Source organism: Myxine glutinosa, chromosome 11 (genome assembly GCF_964187855.1).
Source record: "Myxine glutinosa chromosome 11, kmMyxGlut1.1, whole genome shotgun sequence".
In the NCBI taxonomy this organism is placed as follows: Eukaryota; Metazoa; Chordata; class Myxini; order Myxiniformes; family Myxinidae; genus Myxine; species Myxine glutinosa.
The window spans coordinates 97,142,556-97,165,589 of NC_136271.1; the positions used below are offsets into that span (position 1 = coordinate 97,142,556).

The window sequence follows — 23,034 nt, forward strand, 5'->3', positions numbered from 1 at the left end:
GTGGACCTAGTACCGACCCCCTGATGCACTCCCACCTTCACCTCAAAACTCACCACTGTTCCCGTCCTTCGTCCTTACAGCTGTGCACGCTCTTTTGTACATTGCCATCACTACTCTGATCAACCATTCCTCCACTCCTAACTTCCTCAATGCCCATGTCAATACTTCGTGTGGAACCCTATCGAATGCTTTCTCCAGATCAACAAACCCAAGAAACAACTTCTTCCTCTTCTCCATGTACTTCTCCTGCAACTGCCTCACAATAAAGAGCGCGTCTGTCGTTCCTCTTCCTGGCATAAATCCAAACTGCATTTCGTCGATCTTCACCTTCTTCCTTATCCTCCTCTCCAACACCCTTTCCAATACCTTCATTCCATGCTCCAATAGCTTTATCGCTCGGTACGAGCCACTCTCCAGAGGGTCACCTTTCCCCTTGTATAGAGGGACGAGGGTACTCAGTTCCCAATCCACTGGAATGCGGCCTTCTTTCACCACCAGATTACAGATCTCTGTCATTCTCTTCACACCCCAACTTCCTGCTGCCTTCAACATATCTCCCACAACTCCCGTCGGCCCTCCCGCTTTTCTACTCTTCATTGCTTTTATCGCTTCCTCAACTTCCCTCTCAGTTATCTTCTCTGCCGGTCCTAAAACTGGGTTACTCTTTATGTTGCCATCCCATTCATTCTCTGTATTCAACAGCATTTCCATATGTCTTTTCCATCTTCCTTTAATTCCATCTGGGTCCACAACGATTTGTCCCACTTCATCCTTCAAGCAACTCACCCCCATCACATCACACCTCTTTCGCTATCTGCTTTGCAATCCTGAATACCGCTCTCTGACCCTCTTCCGAATCCAAGCGTTGTCCGAACATTTTCCTATATGCCTCCTGCGCCTTTGCTACCTCTTTCTTTGCAGCCTTCTTGGCTGCCTTATGACTTTCATGCTCTGCTTTTTCTGCTCCCGTACCCTTCACCTTCTGCCACTCCTTGAACTTCTTCCTCTTCTCGTCAATCCTCTTTCCAACTTCATCATCCCACCACCATGTTTCCGAGTGCCTCTGTGGTCCTTTTGTCCATCCACATACCTCACCAACGGCTCCCAACAGAGTATCTTTCATTGACATCCAACCACGTTCAAGCTCAACCACATCATCCTCCACCCTACTCAGCCTCTCTTTTAATGCCTCCCTTACTGTCACCTGATTCAACCTCCACACCTTCATTCTCGGTTGGTACTTCACCCGCCGAGCTCTCCTCGCACCTTTCACCCTTATTTCGCAGACAACCAAGTGGTGCTGTGAAACAGCCTCCTCCCCCGGGATCACCTTTGTGTCCCGGAGGTGCCCCCTGTCTCGCCTACGCACCATCAGGTAGTCAACGGTTGTCGTCGACCCACCTGACGTGTATGTAACAAGCTTATTATCCCCTTCCTGGAACTGAGTGTTACAAATCAACAAATCAGCTCCATCAGCATACTCCAAAATCCTTTCACCTTCTCCATTTCTCACACCATATCCGTAACCCCCATGAACTCCCTCAAAACCGTCCATACTCCTTCCCACATGTCCATTTATGTCTCCTCCTACCACAACAACTTCCTCATCTTTCACGTTTTCCATCTGCTTCTCTATCGCACACCAGAACTTGTCCTTCTCTTCATCGCTCCGACCAACCTGCGGAGCATATCCCGAGATGACGTTCACCAAGAGCTTTCCATTCATCATGTTCACCATCATCAACCTATCACTCACTCTAGTCACACTCACCACACTGTCTTCAAACTCCTCAGAAAACAGGACACCAACACCATTCACGCCCCCTGGGCACCCTTGCCACACAAATTTGTATTTCTGTCCCTGCCTACCCTTCACCATTCTCACACCACTTCCCTTCTATCTCGTCTCTTGCACACAATATATGTCCACTCTTCTTCTGACCAATACTTCCACCACTTCTCCTGATCTCCCTGTCATTGTCCCTACATTCCATGTCCCAAACCTCAGAAACTGATCTACACTTTGGGCTGTACCCTGCCCATATGTAGTTGTAATTGTCATGGTTCTCTTTTTGAGGCAATGTTTTTGTGGCCGGATGCCCTTCCTGACGCCAACCCTCTTTTTCGCCTCTTACGACACGCAGGGATACGGTGTACCTATTCTAACCAGGGTCCACACCATTCCATGATACACTACATGCTCTAATTAGTGGATTCATCTGTTTCAGCCACACCTATTGCTGACACGTATATATAATCAAGCACACAGCTTGGAATCATGCAATCTCCAGAGACAAAGATTGGCAGTAGAATGGGCCATACTGAAGAGCTCAGTGACTTTCAACGTGGCACGGTCATAGGATGCCACCTTTCCAACAAGTCAGTTTTTCAAATTTATGCCCTGCTAGAGCTGCCGCGGTCATCTGTAAGTGCTGTTATTGTGAAGTGGAAACGTCTAGGAGCAACAACAGCTCAGCCGTGAAGTGGTAGGCCACACAAGCTCACAGAACGGGACCGCTGAGTGCTGAAGCACGTAAAAATCATTTGTCCTCGGTTGCAATACTCACTACCAAGTTCCACACTGCCTCTGGAAGGAACGTCAGCACAACAACTGTTTGTCGGGAGCTTCATGAAATGGGTTTCCATGGCCGAGCAGCCGCACACAAGCCTCAGATCACCATACGCAATGCCAAGCGTCAGCTGGAGTGGTGTGAAGCTCGCTGCCATTGGACTCTGGAGCAATGGAAACGCGTTCTCTGGAGTGATGAATCATGCTTCACTATCTGGCAGTCCGACGGACGAATCTGGGTTTGGCGGATGCCACGAGAACACTACCTGCCCAAATGCATAGTGCCTACTGTAAAGTTTGGTGGAGGAGGAATAATTGTCTGGGGCTGTTTTTCATGGTTCAGGCTAGGCCCCTTAGTTCCAGTGAAGGGAAATCTTAACGCGACAGCATACAATGACATTATAGACGATTGTGTGCTTCCAACATTGTGGCAACAGTTTAGGGAAGGCCCTTTCCTGTTTCAGCATGACAATGGCCCCGTGCACAAAGCGAGATCCATACAGAAATGGTTTGTCGAGATTGGGATGGAAGAACTTGACTGGCCTGCACAGAGCCCTGACCTCAACCCCATTGAAAATTTTTGGGCTTAATTGGAACGCCGACTGCGAGCCAGGCCTTAATCGCCCAACATCAGTGCCCGACCTCACTATTGCTCTTGTGGCTGAATGGAAGCAAATCCCCGCAGCAATGTTCCAACATCTAGTGGAAAGCCTTCCCAGAAGAATGGAGGCTGTTATAGCAGCAAAGGGGGGGACCAACTCCATATTAATGCCCATGATTTTGGAATGAGAGGTTTGATGTTAGGGTATGCACATACTTTTGGTCATGTAGTGTATTTTAGAGATCTAGTTGTCATTTCTACTCACTGTGCAAGGACAATCTGCTTGGAGGGAGGAATGATGCTGGGTGTTTATCACATATGTAAAATGAAATGGACTCTTGATGCAATTTATTTATTACAAATTCAAGGCTCATGGAAGAGCTAGATCACTGAACGGATTAGGATGCAACAGAACAAAAGGAACATTAGAGAGAGGGGAAACACCAACAGCAGGGCTGAAGGACAAAATAGAGGGAGATTTGGACAAGTAATGGGTGTGAGTAATGAGGGGTAGGGGAGTAAATTGGAAATTTGGAAGGAGGGGGGGGCTTATGAGTGAGAAAAGGGTGGTGGGAATGGGGTTAGAAAAGATTATGGTTTGGGATTGGCGATGATCTGAGATGGTGGTGAACAGCTGTCTTGAAGACGTGGAGGAAAGAATGAGATTGAAAAACCTGAACATGCAAACAACTCACCTTTGTCCTCGTCGACTGGGATCAACTTCTACTTGTGCTCATACAGTACCAAACAAGGTTCTGTGTCTGTGCTACACATACAGTAGCTGTAGTTGCCCCGCATGCATAGCGCAGGGTTGAGAAATTGGTTCACTCTGTCAGTCGATGATCGAGGTACTACTTAATTTGATTGTAATTTATATATCGATCACTGTAGACCACGAATCAGAACATGAATCAGAATAGGGACATGTAGTTTTGCAGTACTTTGGCTCTGAATTTGGCAAATTGTATGGCGTCTCTTCCCAAGACATGGGCACAGCATGGTATAGCAGTTGCTTCAGTCTGTCTCTCTGCCTGGAAGTGAAACAGTATTGAAAATCATTACAAACAGGGAACTTACTGTTTTTAGGGATGTCATAAAAGACAAACAACAGGCACGAATAACTAATGTGACATGTTAAATCAGGTAGTGCAAGAGAGGGTCCCTCAATGTCTGTAAACTTCCGGTTCAATTGGGGGATTTTTATGCCTCCGCCCCAATGTGTGGCCAGAGGCATTATGTTTTTGGGTTGTCCATCTGTACGTACGTCTGTCCGTACTGGCTAAACCTCATTTTTCTCAGCAACCACGTGTCCGATTGAGACGAAACTTTCAGGGTAGGAGCGATTCATGCAGAATTTTTTTTAATGATAATTGTAATGCCATCGGTCACGTGGTATGGCAGCCATCTTGGATTAAACACAAAAAATTAAAAAATATTTCTCAGAAACCACTGAATGGAATTTTTTTGAAACTTGGCACATTGTCAGGTACTCCCAATGGGGAACAAAAGCATGCTAATGATGACATAATCGGTGAAGTGGTATACCAGCCATAAATGTTTTAATTGAATGCCTTATCCTAAAAATCTGAAATTGCTTGCACATGAACTATGGCCCATTTGTATTGAAATATAAAATTTATGACATCATAAGTCACATGGTTTGGCAGCCATATTGTATTTAACCTAAAATCTTTTTTAAAAACATCTTCTCCCAAACCACCGAATCGATCGACTCAAAACTTTACATGTCATTGACTAGGCATGGCGATTAAAAGTTGATCACAAAAATGTCATTGGTCACGTGGTGTGGCAGCCATATTGGATTGAAGGAAAATATTTAAAAATTATATCTCTGAAACCGGTTACCTTATCGATACAAAATTTTACAAATGTCATCTAACTATATTGTTGCATGTAGTTTGAAAATGATGATGTCAAAAGTCAAGTGGTTTGGCAGCCATTTTGGATAGAAAAACGAACCTTATTCGATCAACACGAAACTTCACAAACATGATCCCCTACCCATACATATACAGAGTGTACACTGTACATTTTTGATGTTATATGTCATGTGGTTTGGCAGCTATATTTGCTTGAAAGCCGATATTTAAAAAAAAATCCCTTCTCCAAAACAGCTTCACCGATCGACATGAAACCTGTCTTGTCGTTGTCTGGTAAAAATGTGATACTTGAATACAGCTGAAGGGATTTCAATCAAACTTGTTTATTTTTAGGACAGTGAATGAGGGCATCTACCCATTGTCATGGGCAGGAACTACATAGAGGCATATTGGCGACAGTCACATTGCTCTAGTTTTTCTACAACCTTTAAAACTTTTATTTTATTTCGATTTAATTATATGCTTGAACACTGTAGAACACAAATCGCCTTTTTAGCACTTTAAAAATCTGTCAATTTAGCAGTATTTGGACAAAATTGTACGCCGACTCGACCAATCGAATTTGCCACTCACACTCTCAGTGGGAGGGGAAAGAGTGGGGTGTGGGGGGGGGGGGGGGGGAGTCTTTGACATTTTTCCTGTTGTTCGTCCAATAAACTGTTTCCAATAAAGTCCCTTGTCCTTTTTGTTGTTTGTCCACCAAGTTTCGTCCAAATCCATTGACGATTTTTTGAGTAGATTATATCATTTCCTGAAAGTAGTGTAAGAAAGTGTGGAAACATGGTTGGATTAGTTGACGATTTACTCGGCAATTGAGGGTGGATTTATATTTGATCAGCGACATGATGTGCTTCTCATTGATTGATGATTTTAAATAAATCCCGAGTGAAAGTGTGCGTTTTTTAATGGGCTGATGTCAGACAGCTGTTGGACTCCACCCACATTTGTCGCTTGACTCCACCCTCCCTTGGGTGATATCGTGATATCCGTACATTGTGGGTTTAATTTTTTTTTTTGGCACAGGTTGTGACCACAGTATGGTCATTCTTGTTTTATGATGGCTGCAGCACAAGGCTCGAGAAGTCACAGAGCATGCGCATGACCTGGTGAAAGACCTTGTGGCTGCTCTGCTCAACTTCCACACTTACACGGAGCAGCGCTCTCTCATCTACCCAGTGGATTCCTCTATGGACATCATCTCAGCAGTTAACCAGAGGGTAAGCAGCCCAATGGGAGAATATGTCATGGTCACATCCTGTATGCCTCTTTGCACCATCTTTCACGATCTCTTTCGTTGCTTTTTGCATTTTCTTGTGCACAAAATCTTGGCTCATTAAAAAGCGGACAGTGGGCCAACAAGCAAGGCAATGAATGAATGAACAGAAAAGGAGAACGGTGAGAGGAGAGGAGGAGATGCAGTAACCTGCAAGAAGAGGCCTGGGTCAGGGGGTTTAATAGGGGAAGACAAGATTGTGGGCAATGATGGAGGCTAACATGAGATGGTGTTGTATCACAAACATTTGAAACTCTGGAGGGAAGAGTAAGATTAAACAGCTTTCGGCAGACAGTTTCACAAATGGGGGAAAAGAGGAACAATGGAATGGAGGTTGATGGTGAGTCTATATTTTGGGAGTTGAATTAGATTAAGGTGACTGGTAGAATGTGCATGTCCTGGAAGAGCTATGGTGGGTTCGAGAAAGATGAGGAGGAAAGCTGAAAAATAAGTTAGGCCTGCTTTCATTCTCAAGCTCGTGAAATGTTGTCTTTTGTGCAGTTTTGTCATCACTTGCATGAAAACGCATCCTTTGTACGTCCAATTGAACAGAGACTCTGGCAGCTTCTTGAAAGTATAACAGAAGATGGTATGACTACATTGGTGAGTAACTAAATCTTCTCAAACGTTACAAGTTGGGCTACAAACTGTAACTACATATGTTTTATTTAAAATGTTTGTGAAGATTTATGCCTTGGCGTCTCATCCCAAATTTTGCCTCTGCTCTACCAGATTAAAGTCACAGAGTTGTTCACGGCACGTACTTCTTTTGAGCTTACATCGACATGAGTGACAGTCTGAGCGAGTGACGCACGAGTGCACGTCCGAGCTTGTTGCACAACACGCAAATCGACTATTTCCATGTACATAGTGTGCTGATATTTTTATGCCTCAGCCAATGAATTCGCAGGAGGCATTATGCTTTCCAGTTGTCCATCCGGCTATCCGTCCGTCCTTGATAGGTTTTCGTTACCGCATTAACTTGAGAACGGCTGAAGGGATCTAAGTCAAACTGGAGGCAGGTATGTGTAATGAGGTAAAGATGAACTGATTCGATTTTGGGGTCACTGTTACCGTGATAACTTTTGAACCGGTGATGGGATTTTGATCAAACTTGGTTTGAATATATATTATGATGAAAAGATGAACTGATTATATTTCTGCATAAAAAGTAAGAGGTCAGAGGTCATGTCAGGTAAACATGTAATACTTGAGAACAGCTGTTTAAAAGCGATATCAATCAAACAGAGTACAAGTATGGAGATTGATGTCATAATGTGGGCGGGGACATATCGGTTGACATGGCAACGTTGAGTGCCGTTCTAGTTACGGTATAAAAATAAAAATAAAAAACCACCTTTAGAGGCCATTTTTCCCCGCAAGCGGGGGTTGGCCTTTTTCGGGGACCGTGGTTGTTGTTGTTTTTTGGTCCCCTTTTTAAAGCAATGTTTTACGGCCGGATGCCCTTCCTGCCGCCAACCCTTTTTGTCGCCTTTTTACGACAAACAGGGAATTACCAGTGAACTGGTCCTCAATTTGCCGACCTCGGAAGGATGACAGGCTGAGTCAACCCCCCTGGCGTTAATTCAGCGATCGACCGGGATTCGAACCCAGGATCCTAGGATCCTAAACTGGCACCCTAGCCGCTAGCCCAACACCAGGCAACACCAGGCTAGCCAAACACCAACACCAGGTTCTAGTTACGGTATATACAGTCGAATCTCAACACGGTTTATAACATGTGACCCTGCTTCTTCATTCACGATTTGCGTATTCATGGTTATATATATGTATTGTTACGGATCTTGGACGACGGCGCTCCCCTTGCCAAGGGGGGTTAACCCTTTGTCCTTTATACTGGTCGTCGCCGACCCTGAGGGTATGATGTCATGCCCGGTCAGCGCTGGGTAGGGTATTAGGCCTATCCGTCCTATGACCTAAGTACCGGCGCCTTCCGGGATGCAAGGAAACACCCCCGCCCGTGCCGCAGTGTAATTTGATTGGTTGCGCCGAGCGAAGCGAACTGCGGCGCGAGCCGTTTAACAATCACCAACCCGATCCTGAGCGTTGGCCGAAATCGCACTATAGGAACTCAATGTGGAAATCTCTAAAACGATCGGATGAGGAAGAAGAAATCAAAGAATGGAGGAACAGATATTTATTAACTACTATTTACACAACCAAAGAAACCAAAGGAGAAGGAAAGAAACGAAAGTAATTTACAGAAGAAGAAGAAGACACAGTGCAATCCTTAAAACAAGCTTAACTTATGCCGCAGACAACACAGAGGACAGATGCCGAGCAGACTTACACGAATGGGGAATGAAGGCAGGAACGAATGGCTGGAAGGAGAGGATGGTTCAACTGGACGCAGGCTGGAGCTTGATCCTGCACGGGACGTCGGGGCTGGAAGTGGACGGCCACCGACTCCACCGCAATCTGGTTCCCGTGTAGCAGCGCGTCAAAGCTGCGCGCGCGCAGGGGCTGGTTGGAAACAGTGTCTCCCTCACTCGTACTCCCGCAGGTTGCGCGTCTCTCTTCACAGAACACTGGTCACCTCTCCACAGAACTCTCCTCCAAAGTGCTTGGTTCGTGCTCCCTCACTCATCTGACTCCCTCAATCATCTGCCTCCCTCAATCATCTGCCTCCCTCAATCATCTCTTGGTGGGGGCTCATGCAAGGGGTTTTATAGGCCACACCCTCGAATCTTCCTGAACCTCCTCGAAGTTTCTTTCCTCCACCCTCAGGCCAAACCCCTCATGCTTGGTTGGTTGATCGGGGCTGGCTCACTCCTCCTCCTGATGACGAGGTGGGGCCACACCCTTCTTCCCCGAGTTAGAGCACATGGCATGGCGGCGAATGCAGTTGGTAATGCGGTTGGCAATGGCGTTTTTGGGGCAATTGAAAGGGAATTCTGCCTTATTTGATTTGGTGCAACGCAATGAACTAGTGGAAAAACAGAGCCTTATACTGACATATAATAATGAGATAACTATTGAGGAATATGAATGAATGAATGATCGTTTTAAGGCCATTTTCCCTGCTGGAGCAGTAGCCTTGCGGGCCCCATGACAATCATGGTTCCCTGTTTGAGGCAATGTTTTTTTTATGGCCGAATGCCCTTCCTGGCGCCAACCCTTAGTCGCCTCTTACGATGCGCAGGGATACGGTGTACCTATTCTAAACCGGGGTACACACCGGGATGAGGGAAGCCTATTATTTGCTACGTGATGCGATGGACTAACTAAGGTGCAAACAATTAACAGCCAATTAAGGGGAAATGTACACGGGAGTTATTAGGGATTTTAATACTAAATTTGATAAAGTGAAGGTTCTAAAAACCGCAACTATATATATATATTTTTATATATATATATATATATATATATATATATATATATATATACTAGCTTGGCTCGGCTCGCTGAGGAACGGGCTTATTTTAGCTGAGGCTAATCTGAGTACCTGAGTTGCTGTGTTGTCATGATTTACACCAATCATAATACAAACAATTACTTTGCACAAATGTATTTGTTGTGTTTGTGATATAACATTTTTATAGGCAAGTTAGGTTGAAGATTTAGGTTGAATGTTTTTTTTTTTCAAGAAAGAACCCCTCAGCACATACATAGGGGAGGGGTCGGTGCAGACTGGAAGCAAAATAATTGTTTGAATTATGATTGGTTTAAAGTTTAAGCCATGACAAAACGGCATCTCGGGTACAGTCATTTATCTATATGTCTACACGTCTGGGCAGTGTCTGTGTTGTCACTTAACGACTCCCTCAAACTTTTGTTTCCGTGGTTGTGAAGTGTTTTTAATAACGTGGTGGTTTTGAATCACGTGGTGGTGAGGTATTTTGAATTATGTGGTGGTGAGGTGTTTTTAAATGACGTGGTGGTGTGGTGTTTTTAAATCACGTGGCTGTGAGGTGTTTTTAAATGATGTGGTGGTGAGGTGTTTTTAAATCATATGGTGGTGAGGTGTTTTTAAATCACATGGTGGTGAGGTGTTTTGAATTACGTGGTGGTGAGGTATTTATAATTACGTGGTGATGAGGTGTTTTTAATTATGTGGTGATGTGTTTTGAATTACGTGGTGGTGAGGTGTTTTGAATTACTTGGTGGTGAGGTGTTTTTAAATGACGTGGTGGTGAGGTGTTTTGAATTTAGTGGCTGTGAGGTGTTTTTATTACGTGTTTTATGGCTGTGAGGTGTTTTTATTTCGTGTTTTATGGCTGTGAGGTGTTTTTATTACGTGTTTTATGGCTGTGAGGTGTTTTTATTTCGTGTTTTATGGCTGTGAGGTGTTTTTATTACGTGTTTTATGGCTGTGAGGTGTTTTTATTATGTGTTTTATGGCTGTGAGGTGTTTTTTTTATATGTTTTATGGCTGTGAGGTGTTTTTATTACGTGTTTTATGGCTGTGAGGTGTTTTTATTTCGTGTTTTATGGCTGTGAGGTGTTTTTATTGCGTGTTTTATGGCTGTGAGGTGTTTTCAATTTCGTGGTGGTGAGGTGTTTTTATTACGTGTTTTATGGCTGTGAGGTGTTTTTATTGCGTGTTTTATGGCTGTGAGGTGTTTTCAATTTTGTGGTGTGAGGAGTTTTTATTGCGTGTTTTATGGCTGTGAGGTGTTTTTATTGCGTGTTTTATGGCTGTGAGGTGTTTTCAATTTTGTGGTGTGAGGTGTTTTTATTACGTGTTTTATGGCTGTGAGGTGTTTTTATTGCGTGTTTTATGGCTGTGAGGTGTTTTCAATTTCGTGGTGGTGAGGTGTTTTTATTACGTGTTTTATGGCTTTGAGGTGTTTTTATTGCGTGTTTTATGGCTGTGAGGTGTTTTCAATTTCGTGGTGGTGAGGTATTTTTATTACGTGTTTTATGGCTTTGAGGTGTTTTAAATTACTTTGTGGTGAGGTGTTTTAAATTACTTGGTGGTGAGGTGTTTTGAATTACGTGGTGGTGAGGTGTAATCGCCCCAAACTTCCAGTCTGCACCTACCCCTCCCCTATGTATGTGCTGAGGGGTTCTTTCTTGAAAAAAAAAAAACATTTAACCTGAATCTTCAACCTAAATTGCCTATAAAAATGTAATATCACAAACACAACAAATACATTTGTGCAAAATAATTGTTTGTATTATGATTGGTGTAAATCATGACAACTCAGCAACTCAGGCAATCATTATTCTCAGCTAAAATAAGCCCGTTCCTCAGTAACAACGCTTCGCGAGCCGAGCCAAGCTAGTATATATATATATATATATATATATATATATATATATATATATATATATTGTTGTGGTCCGCGGATTAGGATGTTATTTTTACCGAGCGGAGGTATAACTGCGGCCGAACAGTTGTTCCCCGACTAAACCCGATTTACCCAAACGTTGGCCGTATCGCGCCACCGCTATTCAATCGGGAAAAGACTAAGACGACACGGATGTGAAGAAAAGGAAGACGAAGGCAAAGAAAGGTTTGAAATACGATTACTATTTATTACTATTTACAGGCTCAAAGTAACCAAGGAGAAGGAAAGATAATAAAATAATATACAGAAGCTTTTAGAGACACAGGGAAAATACTAGCTTATACTGACTTAATTATCTACCCAGGACAGAACAAACAGACGACTCACACGGGGAATGATGATAGGAATTGGCTGGAAGGAGGTGTGTGGCTGGAGGGGGAGGACGGCACGGAGCTGGCTGGAGCTTGATCCCGCACGGGACGTCGGGCTGGACCTCGACGGCCGCTGATGCCACCGAGCCTGTCGTGTGCGCGGGATCACGGGTCGGAGCTGCTTGGTGGAGCCGACGCGCTGGTGGGGGGTCTGGCGTGACGGGTTCTCTCCTCTCTCTTTCTTGGTCCAACCACTCTCTCCACCGACAACTCAACGCAACCACTCAACGCAACCACTGACCACCCCTGACGACCAACTCAGCTCTTGTCATGGACCTCTCGACGCGCGCCTCATCACTCTTGCGCCCGCGCTTTTATAACGCCTCCAGCGATTAAGCCGCCGGCCTTCAGGTCACGCCCATCGGTGTGCTCACCTCGGCCCTGGTTGGTCGCGCGACCCTATGGCTCCGCCCTTGATGACGACGGGCGGGCACGCCTTTCTTCCCCAACCTTGCCTCGTGGCCAATGGTGGTTGAAGAAAACCGCCCAAAATGCAGTTGGCCATTGAAATGAAATGAAAGGGGATCTACTCTTATTTCACTTGGTGTAATGGAGTATTTAAATTAATGGGAGACACGGCCTTACCCTAAGACACATAATAAGATATAAGCTACTGAACAAGGGTTTTATCGGGTCCTGCAATGTGGTGTTTCATGGAATAACTACCGAGATGCCCTTTGACCTTTACACTACGGAGGTATTTACAAGGATCATGACATTTACAACGGGTGATCTTTACAACAATTTACACTACAACAACAAAAAAAACCAACCATTCTCATATCCACAACAATATATATATATACGTATATATATATATATATATATATATATATATATATATATATATATATGTGTGTGTGTGTGTGTGTTTGTTGTTCTTTTTTTAAATTTCATATATGCATCAGGACTGGTCTCCTATGTCTACCACTGCTGATATTAATTGATCTTGGGAATTCTTCCACAGAAACCTGCTCTCTTTTGCACAGATTTATCCCATCTCTTCAATTATCTTACCCATCCTCCTGCTCTTGGTGCTGTAAATTCTGTGGTGAGGCAGTTGCTTCAAAACAACTTGCATTCTCCTTCTGGAAGGCAAATTCAACTGAAGAAAACCTCAGATCATTCAACAAACCTCACAACAAGTGTGTCTACTCTCTGGACTGCCAGAAAATAACATCTGTCCAATCTCAAGAATGAGCTTGAAAACATGTCTCTCTCTCAGAAAACCTGGTGGGGCCTTATCAAGGTGCTGACTTGTGAACACTTCCACCCTCTGCCCTCTCCGTGCTTTGTCCCCCTCAGGTATCTGTCGGACGCACGCGGTCCACCAGCAACCCCCTCCTATTAAACCGGCCTAAATCCAGAACCATTCATTTAATCCTCTTTTTCTTGCCCATGGAACCACCTTTCAAAATCTCTTCTGTCTCATTCTTCCCTCCAGGTCTTCAAGAGAGCTGTTTACCACCATCTCAAGTCATCCTTCATCTCGGGTCCTGATCTTTTCTACACCTGTTAAACCACCCTCCACCATTCCGAAAAAATTTCCTTATGTGTCTATCTTGTCCACCCTTTGCATTCTCTCTTACCCCTCATCGTTACCTGCATCCCTTGTTTGTCTGTCCATCTTGTTTTCCCCCCTCCACCCTGCTGTTGGCATTTCCCCTTTCTCCTGCTGTTCCCTTTGTTATGGTGTGTCCTGATTTGTTTTGTGTCATTGCTCTTCCATGAGCCTAGGCCATATTGATTAAAAAAATATATCCTCCATTCAAACAATGCCCCCACATTCGCGGCATTTTACAGGAACATGTCATCCGCGAATGTCGGGGTCTGACTGTTCAAATTATTATCTAACTAGAATGACACTCGTAGTGCACATAATCTCACCGCTCGCATTCATTCTGAACAAACATACCATTGTTAACTGAACACGCTTCTATTATGGCCCATATACCTGTATCATCCATGCACCCTATTATGTGACATAGTTTCTTGGCATGTTTTATGTACATCATAAAGTTAATTCTTCACTCACATCGGGTCATGTATCAGACACATGAAGTGTTGGATTTTTGGGCAATCATTTAAATTCAACCAATTATGGTTTGTATACCACTTCCCCGATGGCATCAACGTTGTCAACCTATATGTACTCCCCATGGGGAGTAGATAACTTGTGGCAAGCTTCAATTTTTCTGTTGAGTAGTTTTGGGGGAAATGATGTCCAAATTGTTTCCTTTAATCCAATATGGCTGCCATACTATTTGACCTATGATGTCGGAGTTAGCAATAAAATATTGTCCATGGGGAGTCCCTTCTAGTTTCGCATAGTTTCGCAAAGTTAAAGTGACAAGAACAAGCCCATTAGATTTTGATTCAGGTCCGGATCCAGATCCGGCTTATCAGTGGGATGCAAAATCGAGTGTCGTAGTTTAAAATTTGCGTTTACAAGTAAAAGGTTTGAGAAGCATGTCTTGCACACAAATCCAGGTTGTTCTGCCTGTTAATCAAAGATTTCTCTGAAAAATTCAGACTGTTTTGTGTGTTCATTCTTGCGTGCAAAGCTGCACTTTCCCCTCCGTTTCCCACACCTTGTTTTCTGTATTCTGACAGTGCCGACCACAATCACACACACGCACACGCACACGCACACACACACACACATATACGCACACACACATACACACATACACACATACACACACACACACACACACACATACATACACACACACATTACTCTATTGAATGAATGAATGAATGAATGATCTTTTTTTTTTAAGGCCATTTTTCCCCGCTAGAGCGGGGGTTAGCCTTGCGGGCCCCATGACCTCATGGTTCCCTGTTTGAGGCAATGTTTTTATGGCCGGATGCCCTTCCTGACGCCAACCCTTAATCGCCTCTTACGATGCGCAGCGATACGGTGTACCTATTCTAAACCGGGGTACACAGCGGGATCATTCATCCCAGCAAGCTGGTACTCAATTTGCCGACCTCGGAAGGATGACAGGCTGAGTCAAACCCCCCTGGCGTTAATTCAGCGATCGACCGGGATTCGAACCCAGGATCCTAGGATCCCAAGCCTGCACCCCAACCGCTAAGCCAACACCAGGCTTCTATTGCCAACACTCTATTGAGAGAGCATTAATCTATTGAGCGATAGACAAAGTCATTGTAGACTGAGTAGCTGAAAGACTTGGATCAGCAGGGGATGCCCATTCTGCGGCTAGCTTTGGAGGCCAGCTGTGCTACGTGGTTGGCCGTGGAATGGTCATGGCTGTTGGTGAAACATAGAATTTCAAGAGACTGAACCTTTTCCAGTGGCCGACCTTGGAGATATATAGGTGCGTTAGATTGACGATCCTTCCAGAGCGACAGGGTGAGACAGTGACAAAGACAAAAGTAAAATAGAACATTTCATTATTTATGAATATTTATTTTTACCCCAGTTTTTCTTGGACGTAATGTTGAGGAATATTTTCATGGAATTACAGTTAAACCGAGTCGACCACTTCCCTTCTGTGAGCCGCTTAAACTTCCTTTAATGTTTCTTGTATGATTATTTAGTCTTGAAATTGCACTTCCTTGACCATGTTATGCTCATTTTCTTCTCTTTCTTTTGACCTTTAATAGCCTTTGATAACAACAGATACAATAATTGTTCATTAACATTGTTGTTTTCCATTGCCTTTTAGGAAACTGCTACCTTGTTGAAAGTGCTTTCTGACAGCTTTGCCACCTATGTGTCCTACCTGGCTAAGCTGTTACCATACCAGCTGAAGAGGTGCGTTATCACAGAGAAAAATACCTCTTTACTGTTTGTATCCTTAAATACATTAATCATTGTCATTTATTCTCCATAAATCCTTGTGATATCGTTTTTTTGAATGCTTTATGAAAATGTATTTTCTGAAAGTACTGTAGCCACCTGTTTGAATTGAATCCGTGGACAGCCACCACGGACCTGAATTGCTACGTTTTTTCATGAATTTGTGGTGAGCAGTCTTGATGAGGAGTGCATGTCTCCCTTGTGCACCACGGCTCTACGTGCGCGGAATCGCGATCTACAGAAAGACATGGCTGCGCTCACGACTGCCTTCCAAAAAGTGCACAGTTACATATCGCTCTTAGCCCTCTCAAGTACGTATGTCCGTAGTATGCATGTGTTTTGCTTTTGCATTTGAACTCGGGTGATCAAAAGGATGCATTTACCTATGATTTGTACTCAGGTTTGAAAAAGGTTTTCCTGTTTCATGTTCCTATCTGAGCACACACCTCATTATGCTGGGATTCCAGGTTCGCATCCCATATCCTGTGTTAATTTGTCTCTTGTTTGGTCATGTCATAGTTGATGCAAAAATCAGTCATCTAAGTCGTATTCTGAAGTAAGACTTAATATTATAGCATACTGTGGAGTCTCAATATAGGGCTGACAGGATGGCCTAGAGGTACGCACACTCACCTCAAAGCTGTCTCGCCTGGGTTCAAATTCCAACTCAGCTGTAAGCTGTCATCCTGGTGTGTCATGGGCAAGGCGATTCATCAATGTGCTGCCTACGAATGAAGAAGAAGTACAGTATAAGAAATTCCATGCAATGAACAAGAATTATAGTGGCAAATCATGTCGTAACGATATATTAACAACTTGGTGCAAATAAACAGCAGGAGAAATAAAAGAAAAAGATTGATCAAACTAGTGTCGAACAAGTGGAGAAATCCCGCATCTCGAGGCCAGCATACATTGAAATGATTCCACTCTGTGAAAGTTGCATGGAAAATTGAGCAGTTCCCATGGCTGCATCGTGAAGCCAATGCAAAATCGTATAATTCCATGGCATCAAGCTTGCATTCAGCTAAATAAATCTTCATCCATTCTGACAGCTGAACGATGACGGCTTGGCCTCGTGTATGATTCTTCTTCCGCTGATCAGCATAAGTACCTGATTTGTATGTATATTACAAATGTCAGTTTCGTGACACCTATCAGTATGTCTTTGTTTGGCACAGTAGACCATTTCCTGGTGCCACCTGGTTTTCAGGCTGCAGTTAATGTTTTCGTGATTCCCGTTTTGCAAATATTATTAACGAACAATATTTCAAAATCGGTGAAAGAGAAGTGTGCTTACAAGGGTTGAGTTTTGGAGAAGGTTGTAGCAGATTAGTTGGATGCCAGCCAAATAGTTGTGGAGTAGGCACAGCAAATGTGACTGAGTGGAAGGATTTAAAAGTTAAAAGGTGTCAAAGCAACAGACCAGAAAAGTATGTCATAGTTGCACTTTGTACAGAATTCCTTTCCACTGTGTACAGACCACCACTTACTTTTTCCACATGCGAAATTTGCATTTATGTTAATTTAAATTATACAATGGACAACAAAATGTAAATGTTTCATGATATTTGTTATATTATATCACCTTTATCTGTCAATATTGTTGAAATGAAGATCGAATAGCTGTATGTTGAAATATGTTGAAAAAGTCAAAACTTTACATGGGGTGTACTTACTTTTTCACGTGACTGTATATCGATATTATATAATTGTTATTTTCGTCATAACCATCACTATCGCTGAGCAGTCTGTGAGGGAGGTGGGGGTGGAAAGGGAATGTTTATATCAATTCTTCAAAATGAATTTACTGCATTTACATTATTTTTCCATCATCAGATTTTTTTTCTTCATATTTCCTTTTTTTTTCTCTCTCTCTCTTCGACGAGAAGAGGAAGAAGTTCAAGGAGTGGCAGAAGGCGAAGGGTACGGGAGCAGAAACAGCAGAGCATGAAAGTTATAAGGCAGCCAGGAAGGCTGCAAAGAAAGAGGTAGCAAAGGCGCAGGAGGCATGTAGGAAAATGTTCGGAGAACGCTTGGATTCGGAAGAGGGTCAGAAAGCAGTATTCAGGATTGCAAAGCAGATAGCGAAAGAGAGGTGTGATGTGATGGGGGTGAGTTGCTTGAAGGATGAAGTGGGACAAATTGTTGTCGACCCAGATGGAATTAAAGGAAGATGGAAAAGATATATGGAAATGCTGTTGAATACAGAGAATGAATGGGATGGCAACATAGAGAGTAACCCAGTTTTAGGACCGGCAGAGAAGATAACTGAGAAGGAAGTTGAGGAAGCGATAAAAGCAATGAAGAGTGGAAAAGCCGGAGGGCCAACGGGAGTTGTGGGAGATATGTTGAAGGCAGCAGGAAGTTGGGGTGTGAAGAGAATGACAGAGATCTGTAATCTGGTGGTGAAAGAAGGCCGCATTCCAGTGGATTGGGAACTGAGTACCCTCGTCCCTCTATACAAGGGGAAAGGTGACCCGCTGGAGTGTGGCTCGTACCGAGCGATAAAGTTATTGGAGCATGGAATGAAGGTATTGGAAAGGGTGTTGGAGAGGAGGATAAGGAAGAAAGTGAAGATCGACGAAATGCAGTTTGGATTTATGCCAGGAAGAGGAACGACAGACATGCTTTTCATTGTGAGGCAGTTGCAGGAGAAGTACATGGAGAAGAGGAAGAAGTTGTTTTTTGGGTTTGTTGATCTGGAGAAAGCATTCGATAGGGTTCCACGCAAAGTATTGACATGGGCATTGAGGAAGTTAGGAGTGGAGGAATGGTTGATCAGAGTAGTGATGGCAATGTACAAAAGAGCGCGCACAGCTGTAAGGACGAAGGACGGGAACAGTGGTGAGTTTGAGGTGAAGGTGGGAGTGCATCAGGGGTCCGTACTAAGTAGGGTGCATCAAACGCCCAACTATTTTTAAAAAGATGTTGGATTGATCTGTCCCAAATTTTATTTTGTTCCAATCATAAAATAAAGTTGCTATGCAAAATTTGGTAAGGTTTGGACATCATCTTCTGGGTCCACCTCACCATTTCATATTTTGAGTCGGTGGTATCAGAGTTGGAAATTTGACACGCAGCTGTTTTGAGGCCCATAAATAAAAATGAAAGGATTGACTGATTGCTACATATAATAACTCTTTGTAAAGGTATTATTGTGCTCTGTAGCAATATATCATCATCATAGGGATAGGGATACAATTCATTTATATACAAATAGTCAAAATAATGATTTTTTTCAAAATATGGATATAAAGCTAAATGAAGAGTATTTTTAAAATATAATATATAAATTAAAGAATATCCTGAATGTTGTAGTCATCTTGTCCTTACAGAGATCTTTTAACTAGACAAGATGATTAAAACAATTATTAGGCTATACTCTAATAAAATTGGATAATTGATTTATTTGTTGTACATAATTATGAAATGACATTATTGTTACTAATACTACCTTTTTCTTTCAGATAAAACAATGGATGGCACAGTAAAGAAAGCATCTGTTGTAACAAGAGAGTCCACCAAGGTGTTTGGTCTTGGAAGTGCCATAACTGAACAAGATTCCCAGATCAATGGCACCAGACTTCCAACTTGTTTACAAGTACTACGTTGTTTCATGTGGCACACGGAAGATGGCAAACTTGAACGACGCTCTCGGTGGGAATCAGCAAAACTTGTACTGCAGAAAGTGACACCATTTTATGGCAAGGCTAATATTCCTATCATCTCTGAACGCAAGGCTATTGAGAAAATTATCAAACTTGCAGATGATAATTCCAAGCTTAGATCAATCCATATCAACCGAAGAACAACTCCAGCAAGCATCACAAAGGTGAATCAAATGGAGATGAAATTTATGGAGACATTTCCCTTGTGGCCCAATGATGTTAGTTCTCACATCAAGAATCCTGAAGACTTAGCATTCCTGGAATCTATGAAGACAGATCGCTGTGCAACATTTGGCTGCCAAGATAAACTGTTGGCAGATAAGATGCAGCGTAAAGTGAACCGTGAGGAAAAAGAATCAGAGAGGCGAGCAAGTATGGAGCTGGAGTTCAACATAAATACTACAACCACTGTGTATAATATTAGTGACAGTGATGAAGAAGTAACTCTTGGACCTTCAACAAGCACACCAACAACCTCAAGAAGTCATCATCGTTTAGTTAGACCTGGCACATCAGTTTTCATTCCACATGACATCCTGAAGAGGCCCAGTCTTGTTTCACTGGCAACAAGGATGAAGATGACACCAACCCAACAGGCTGCTTTCACAGAAGCTCTTATTGAAGAAACAGGAGGGGATGTAGCGAAGGTGTCAACATCATATGCTACAGCAGATAAATCAAGACGCAAAATTGGACAGCATATTGCTACTACCTGTAAGGACAAATGGATACCTCCGAAGCTTGCTACGTTGCACTGGGACTCAAAGCTGCTTCCATGCTTAACTAACCAAAACACTTTTGAAGAATGCCTGGCTGTGCTTTTGGGTTCTCAAACTGATATGAAGCTGCTGGGTGTTCCATCCTACAAGCCTGGAACAGACCGTAAATCTGGAGATATAATTGCTCAACTGACTAATAACCTACTTGAATCATGGAACTGCCAAGAGAATGTTGTCAACTTGACATTTGACACAACTGCATCTAACACCGGCCACATCAGTGCAGCTTGTGTAACAATTCAACAACGGCTTAACAAAGCTCTTCTGTGGTCAGGCTGCAGACACCACATTGGTGAAGTCATTCTTACGCACATTTTTACTGATCTTAAAGTTGAAGCATCTAAGTCACCAGATATCTTCCTCTTCTCAAGGTTTCGCAAGAACTTTGAAATGTTTCCACACACATTCAATGAACCACTTTCACGATTTGATCCATCTCAACTAAATGAAGCAGCAACAAGTTTGACAAGTGACTGGCAAAATAATGTTCTCAGACTCTGTCACACCGAGCAATCTCTAAGACGTGATGATTATTTGGAATTTGTTGATCTGTGTACTGTATTCCTTGATGGTGAAGTAGCTGAACATCAAATAACCTTCAAGCGTCCTGGTGCACTGCAAAAAGCCAGATGGATGGCGAAGCTCCTCTACTCAATCAAATTATGTCTCTTCGAAAAACAAATCGCTGATCTTCCAGCAGGTACAATTACCACAGAAAAACAAGTGCCAAAGATCAGCAGAATTTGTCACGTTTGTCACTCTAGTATACAGCTCCTGGTGGATGACATGTACCTCTGTCACCGATGCCCCATGGAATGACCTGCAGCTCATCTCCAAACTGAAACAGTATGAAGCTGTCAATGCTGGAATCTCAAGAAGTGCCCTGAAAGCCTTCAAACGACATCTCTGGTACCTCACAGAAGAGATGGTTCCACTTGCCCTCTTCAGCTCAGTTGTTCCTCATGACCATCGCCGTGCTCTGGCAGACAGACTTCTGGAGGTTCAGCCAGATTTTCCAGTAACCAACCCACAAGGACGGTTTGGTACTGGGTTTGGAAAGCCCAGATTTCCTGATGACTTGACTGAGAAGACCACTCTGGCTGATTTTGTTGGACCAGATTCATGGTACCTATTTCATCATCTGAAGCTTGACTGGGCATTTCTAGTTACCGATGTTCAAGAATGGACTAACTCTGCAGCCTACCAGACATCATGGACTAATGTTGAAGCCTTGAATGTGGTGAATGACTCTGCAGAAAGGGGAGTTAAGCTTAGCTCTGACTTCCTTTCAGCAGCCAGAAGTGAAGACCACTACCAAAATGTGCTACAAGTTGTTGAGCACAACCGCAAGGAGAAACCGAATCTTCGAAAGCGAGCAGCTCAAGACTAAACTGTCAGAAATATCCATGAAAACTACAGTATCTTTGTTTTGTTTCTATTTTCATGTTCATCCATAGTCAGATGTACTCGTATTAAGATGATAAATGCTAAGATTGTGTATATATGATTCTACTGTAATAAAAATTATATCATTCTGGTATCTATAATACATATGATTATACCAATAAAATCATGAATTTGACTATTTGTGTATAAGTGAATTATATCCCTATCCCTATGATGATTATATATTGCTACAGAGCACAATAATACCTTTCCAAAGAGCTATTGTATGTAGCAATCGGTCAATCCTTTCATTTTTATTTATGGGCCTCAAAACAGCTGCGTGTCAAATTTCTGACTGATACTACCGACTCAAAATCTAATTTGCTGAGGTGGACCCAGAAGATGATATCAAAACCTTACCAAATTTTGCATAGGAACTTTATTTTATGACTGGAACAAAATAAAATTGGGGACAGATTGTTTTCTTGACATAGGGGCGTTTGATGCACCCTAGTACTAAGTCCACTACTATTTGTAGCTGTGATGGAGGTGCTGGCTCAGAACGTAAAGTAGGGTTTACCGTGGGAGTTGTTGTATGCAGATGATCTGGTGTTGTGCGGAAAGTATGGATGGACTGAAGGAAAAGATGAACAAGTGGAAGGAATGTATGGAGACAAAAGGTCTGAAGGTGAATATCGGAAAGACGAAGGTGATGGCAAGTGGTAAAGCATGTGGTGAGGTGGAAAGAACTGGGAAGTGGCCGTGTGCTGTGTGCAGGAAGGGTGTCGGAGTGAACTCCATTCAATGTACAATGTGCGCTGAGTGGGTTCATCAAAAATGTAGTGGGCGGAGAGGGTCATTTACCAGGGCAGCTACATTCAAATGTAAGGTGTGCACAGAGGGAGCTGCAGATGGACGAAATGTTGAGTTGGATCTTGGAGACGGCGTGAAGCTGGAAGGTGTGAAAACATTTTGCTACCTCGGAGACATGCTGAATGGAGAAGGTGGATCAGACTCGGCAACGGTTGCTCGAGTGAGATGTGCATGGAAGAAGTTTCGGGAACTGAGTGGCGTGCTGATGAGGAGGGGAGTGTCGCTGAAGCTGAAGGGAAAGGTGTATGCTGCATGTGTGAGAAGTGTTATGATTTATGGGAGCGAGACATGGGTAATGAACGTAGAGCAGCAACGAAGGCTGGAAAGGGTGGAAATGCGAATGGTTCGATGAATGTGCAGAGTATCGTTGAGAGAGAGGAAGACAAATGATGAATTGCGAAAGATGATGGGAATAGAGCCTGTGATTGATGCTGTGAAGAGGAACAGGTTGAGATGGTTTGGTCATGTG

At 43.2% G+C, this 23,034-nt stretch overlaps 1 protein-coding gene across 5 annotated transcripts in view; it reads left to right on the forward strand.

Moving 5' to 3' along the window:
• Positions 1–23,034, forward strand: part of PPP1R21 (protein phosphatase 1 regulatory subunit 21) — a 152,138-nt gene that overhangs the window by 95,514 nt on the left and 33,590 nt on the right. For all 5 annotated transcript variants that reach the window (XM_078786886.1, XM_068131450.2, XM_068131451.2 and 2 more), the window contains 4 exons: positions 6,139–6,288; positions 6,846–6,947; positions 15,726–15,814; positions 16,034–16,170. In XM_078786886.1, coding sequence (XP_078643012.1) covers positions 6,139–6,288; positions 6,846–6,947; positions 15,726–15,814; positions 16,034–16,170 — 478 coding nt within the window. The remainder of the gene's footprint in view (positions 1–6,138; positions 6,289–6,845; positions 6,948–15,725; positions 15,815–16,033; positions 16,171–23,034) is intronic.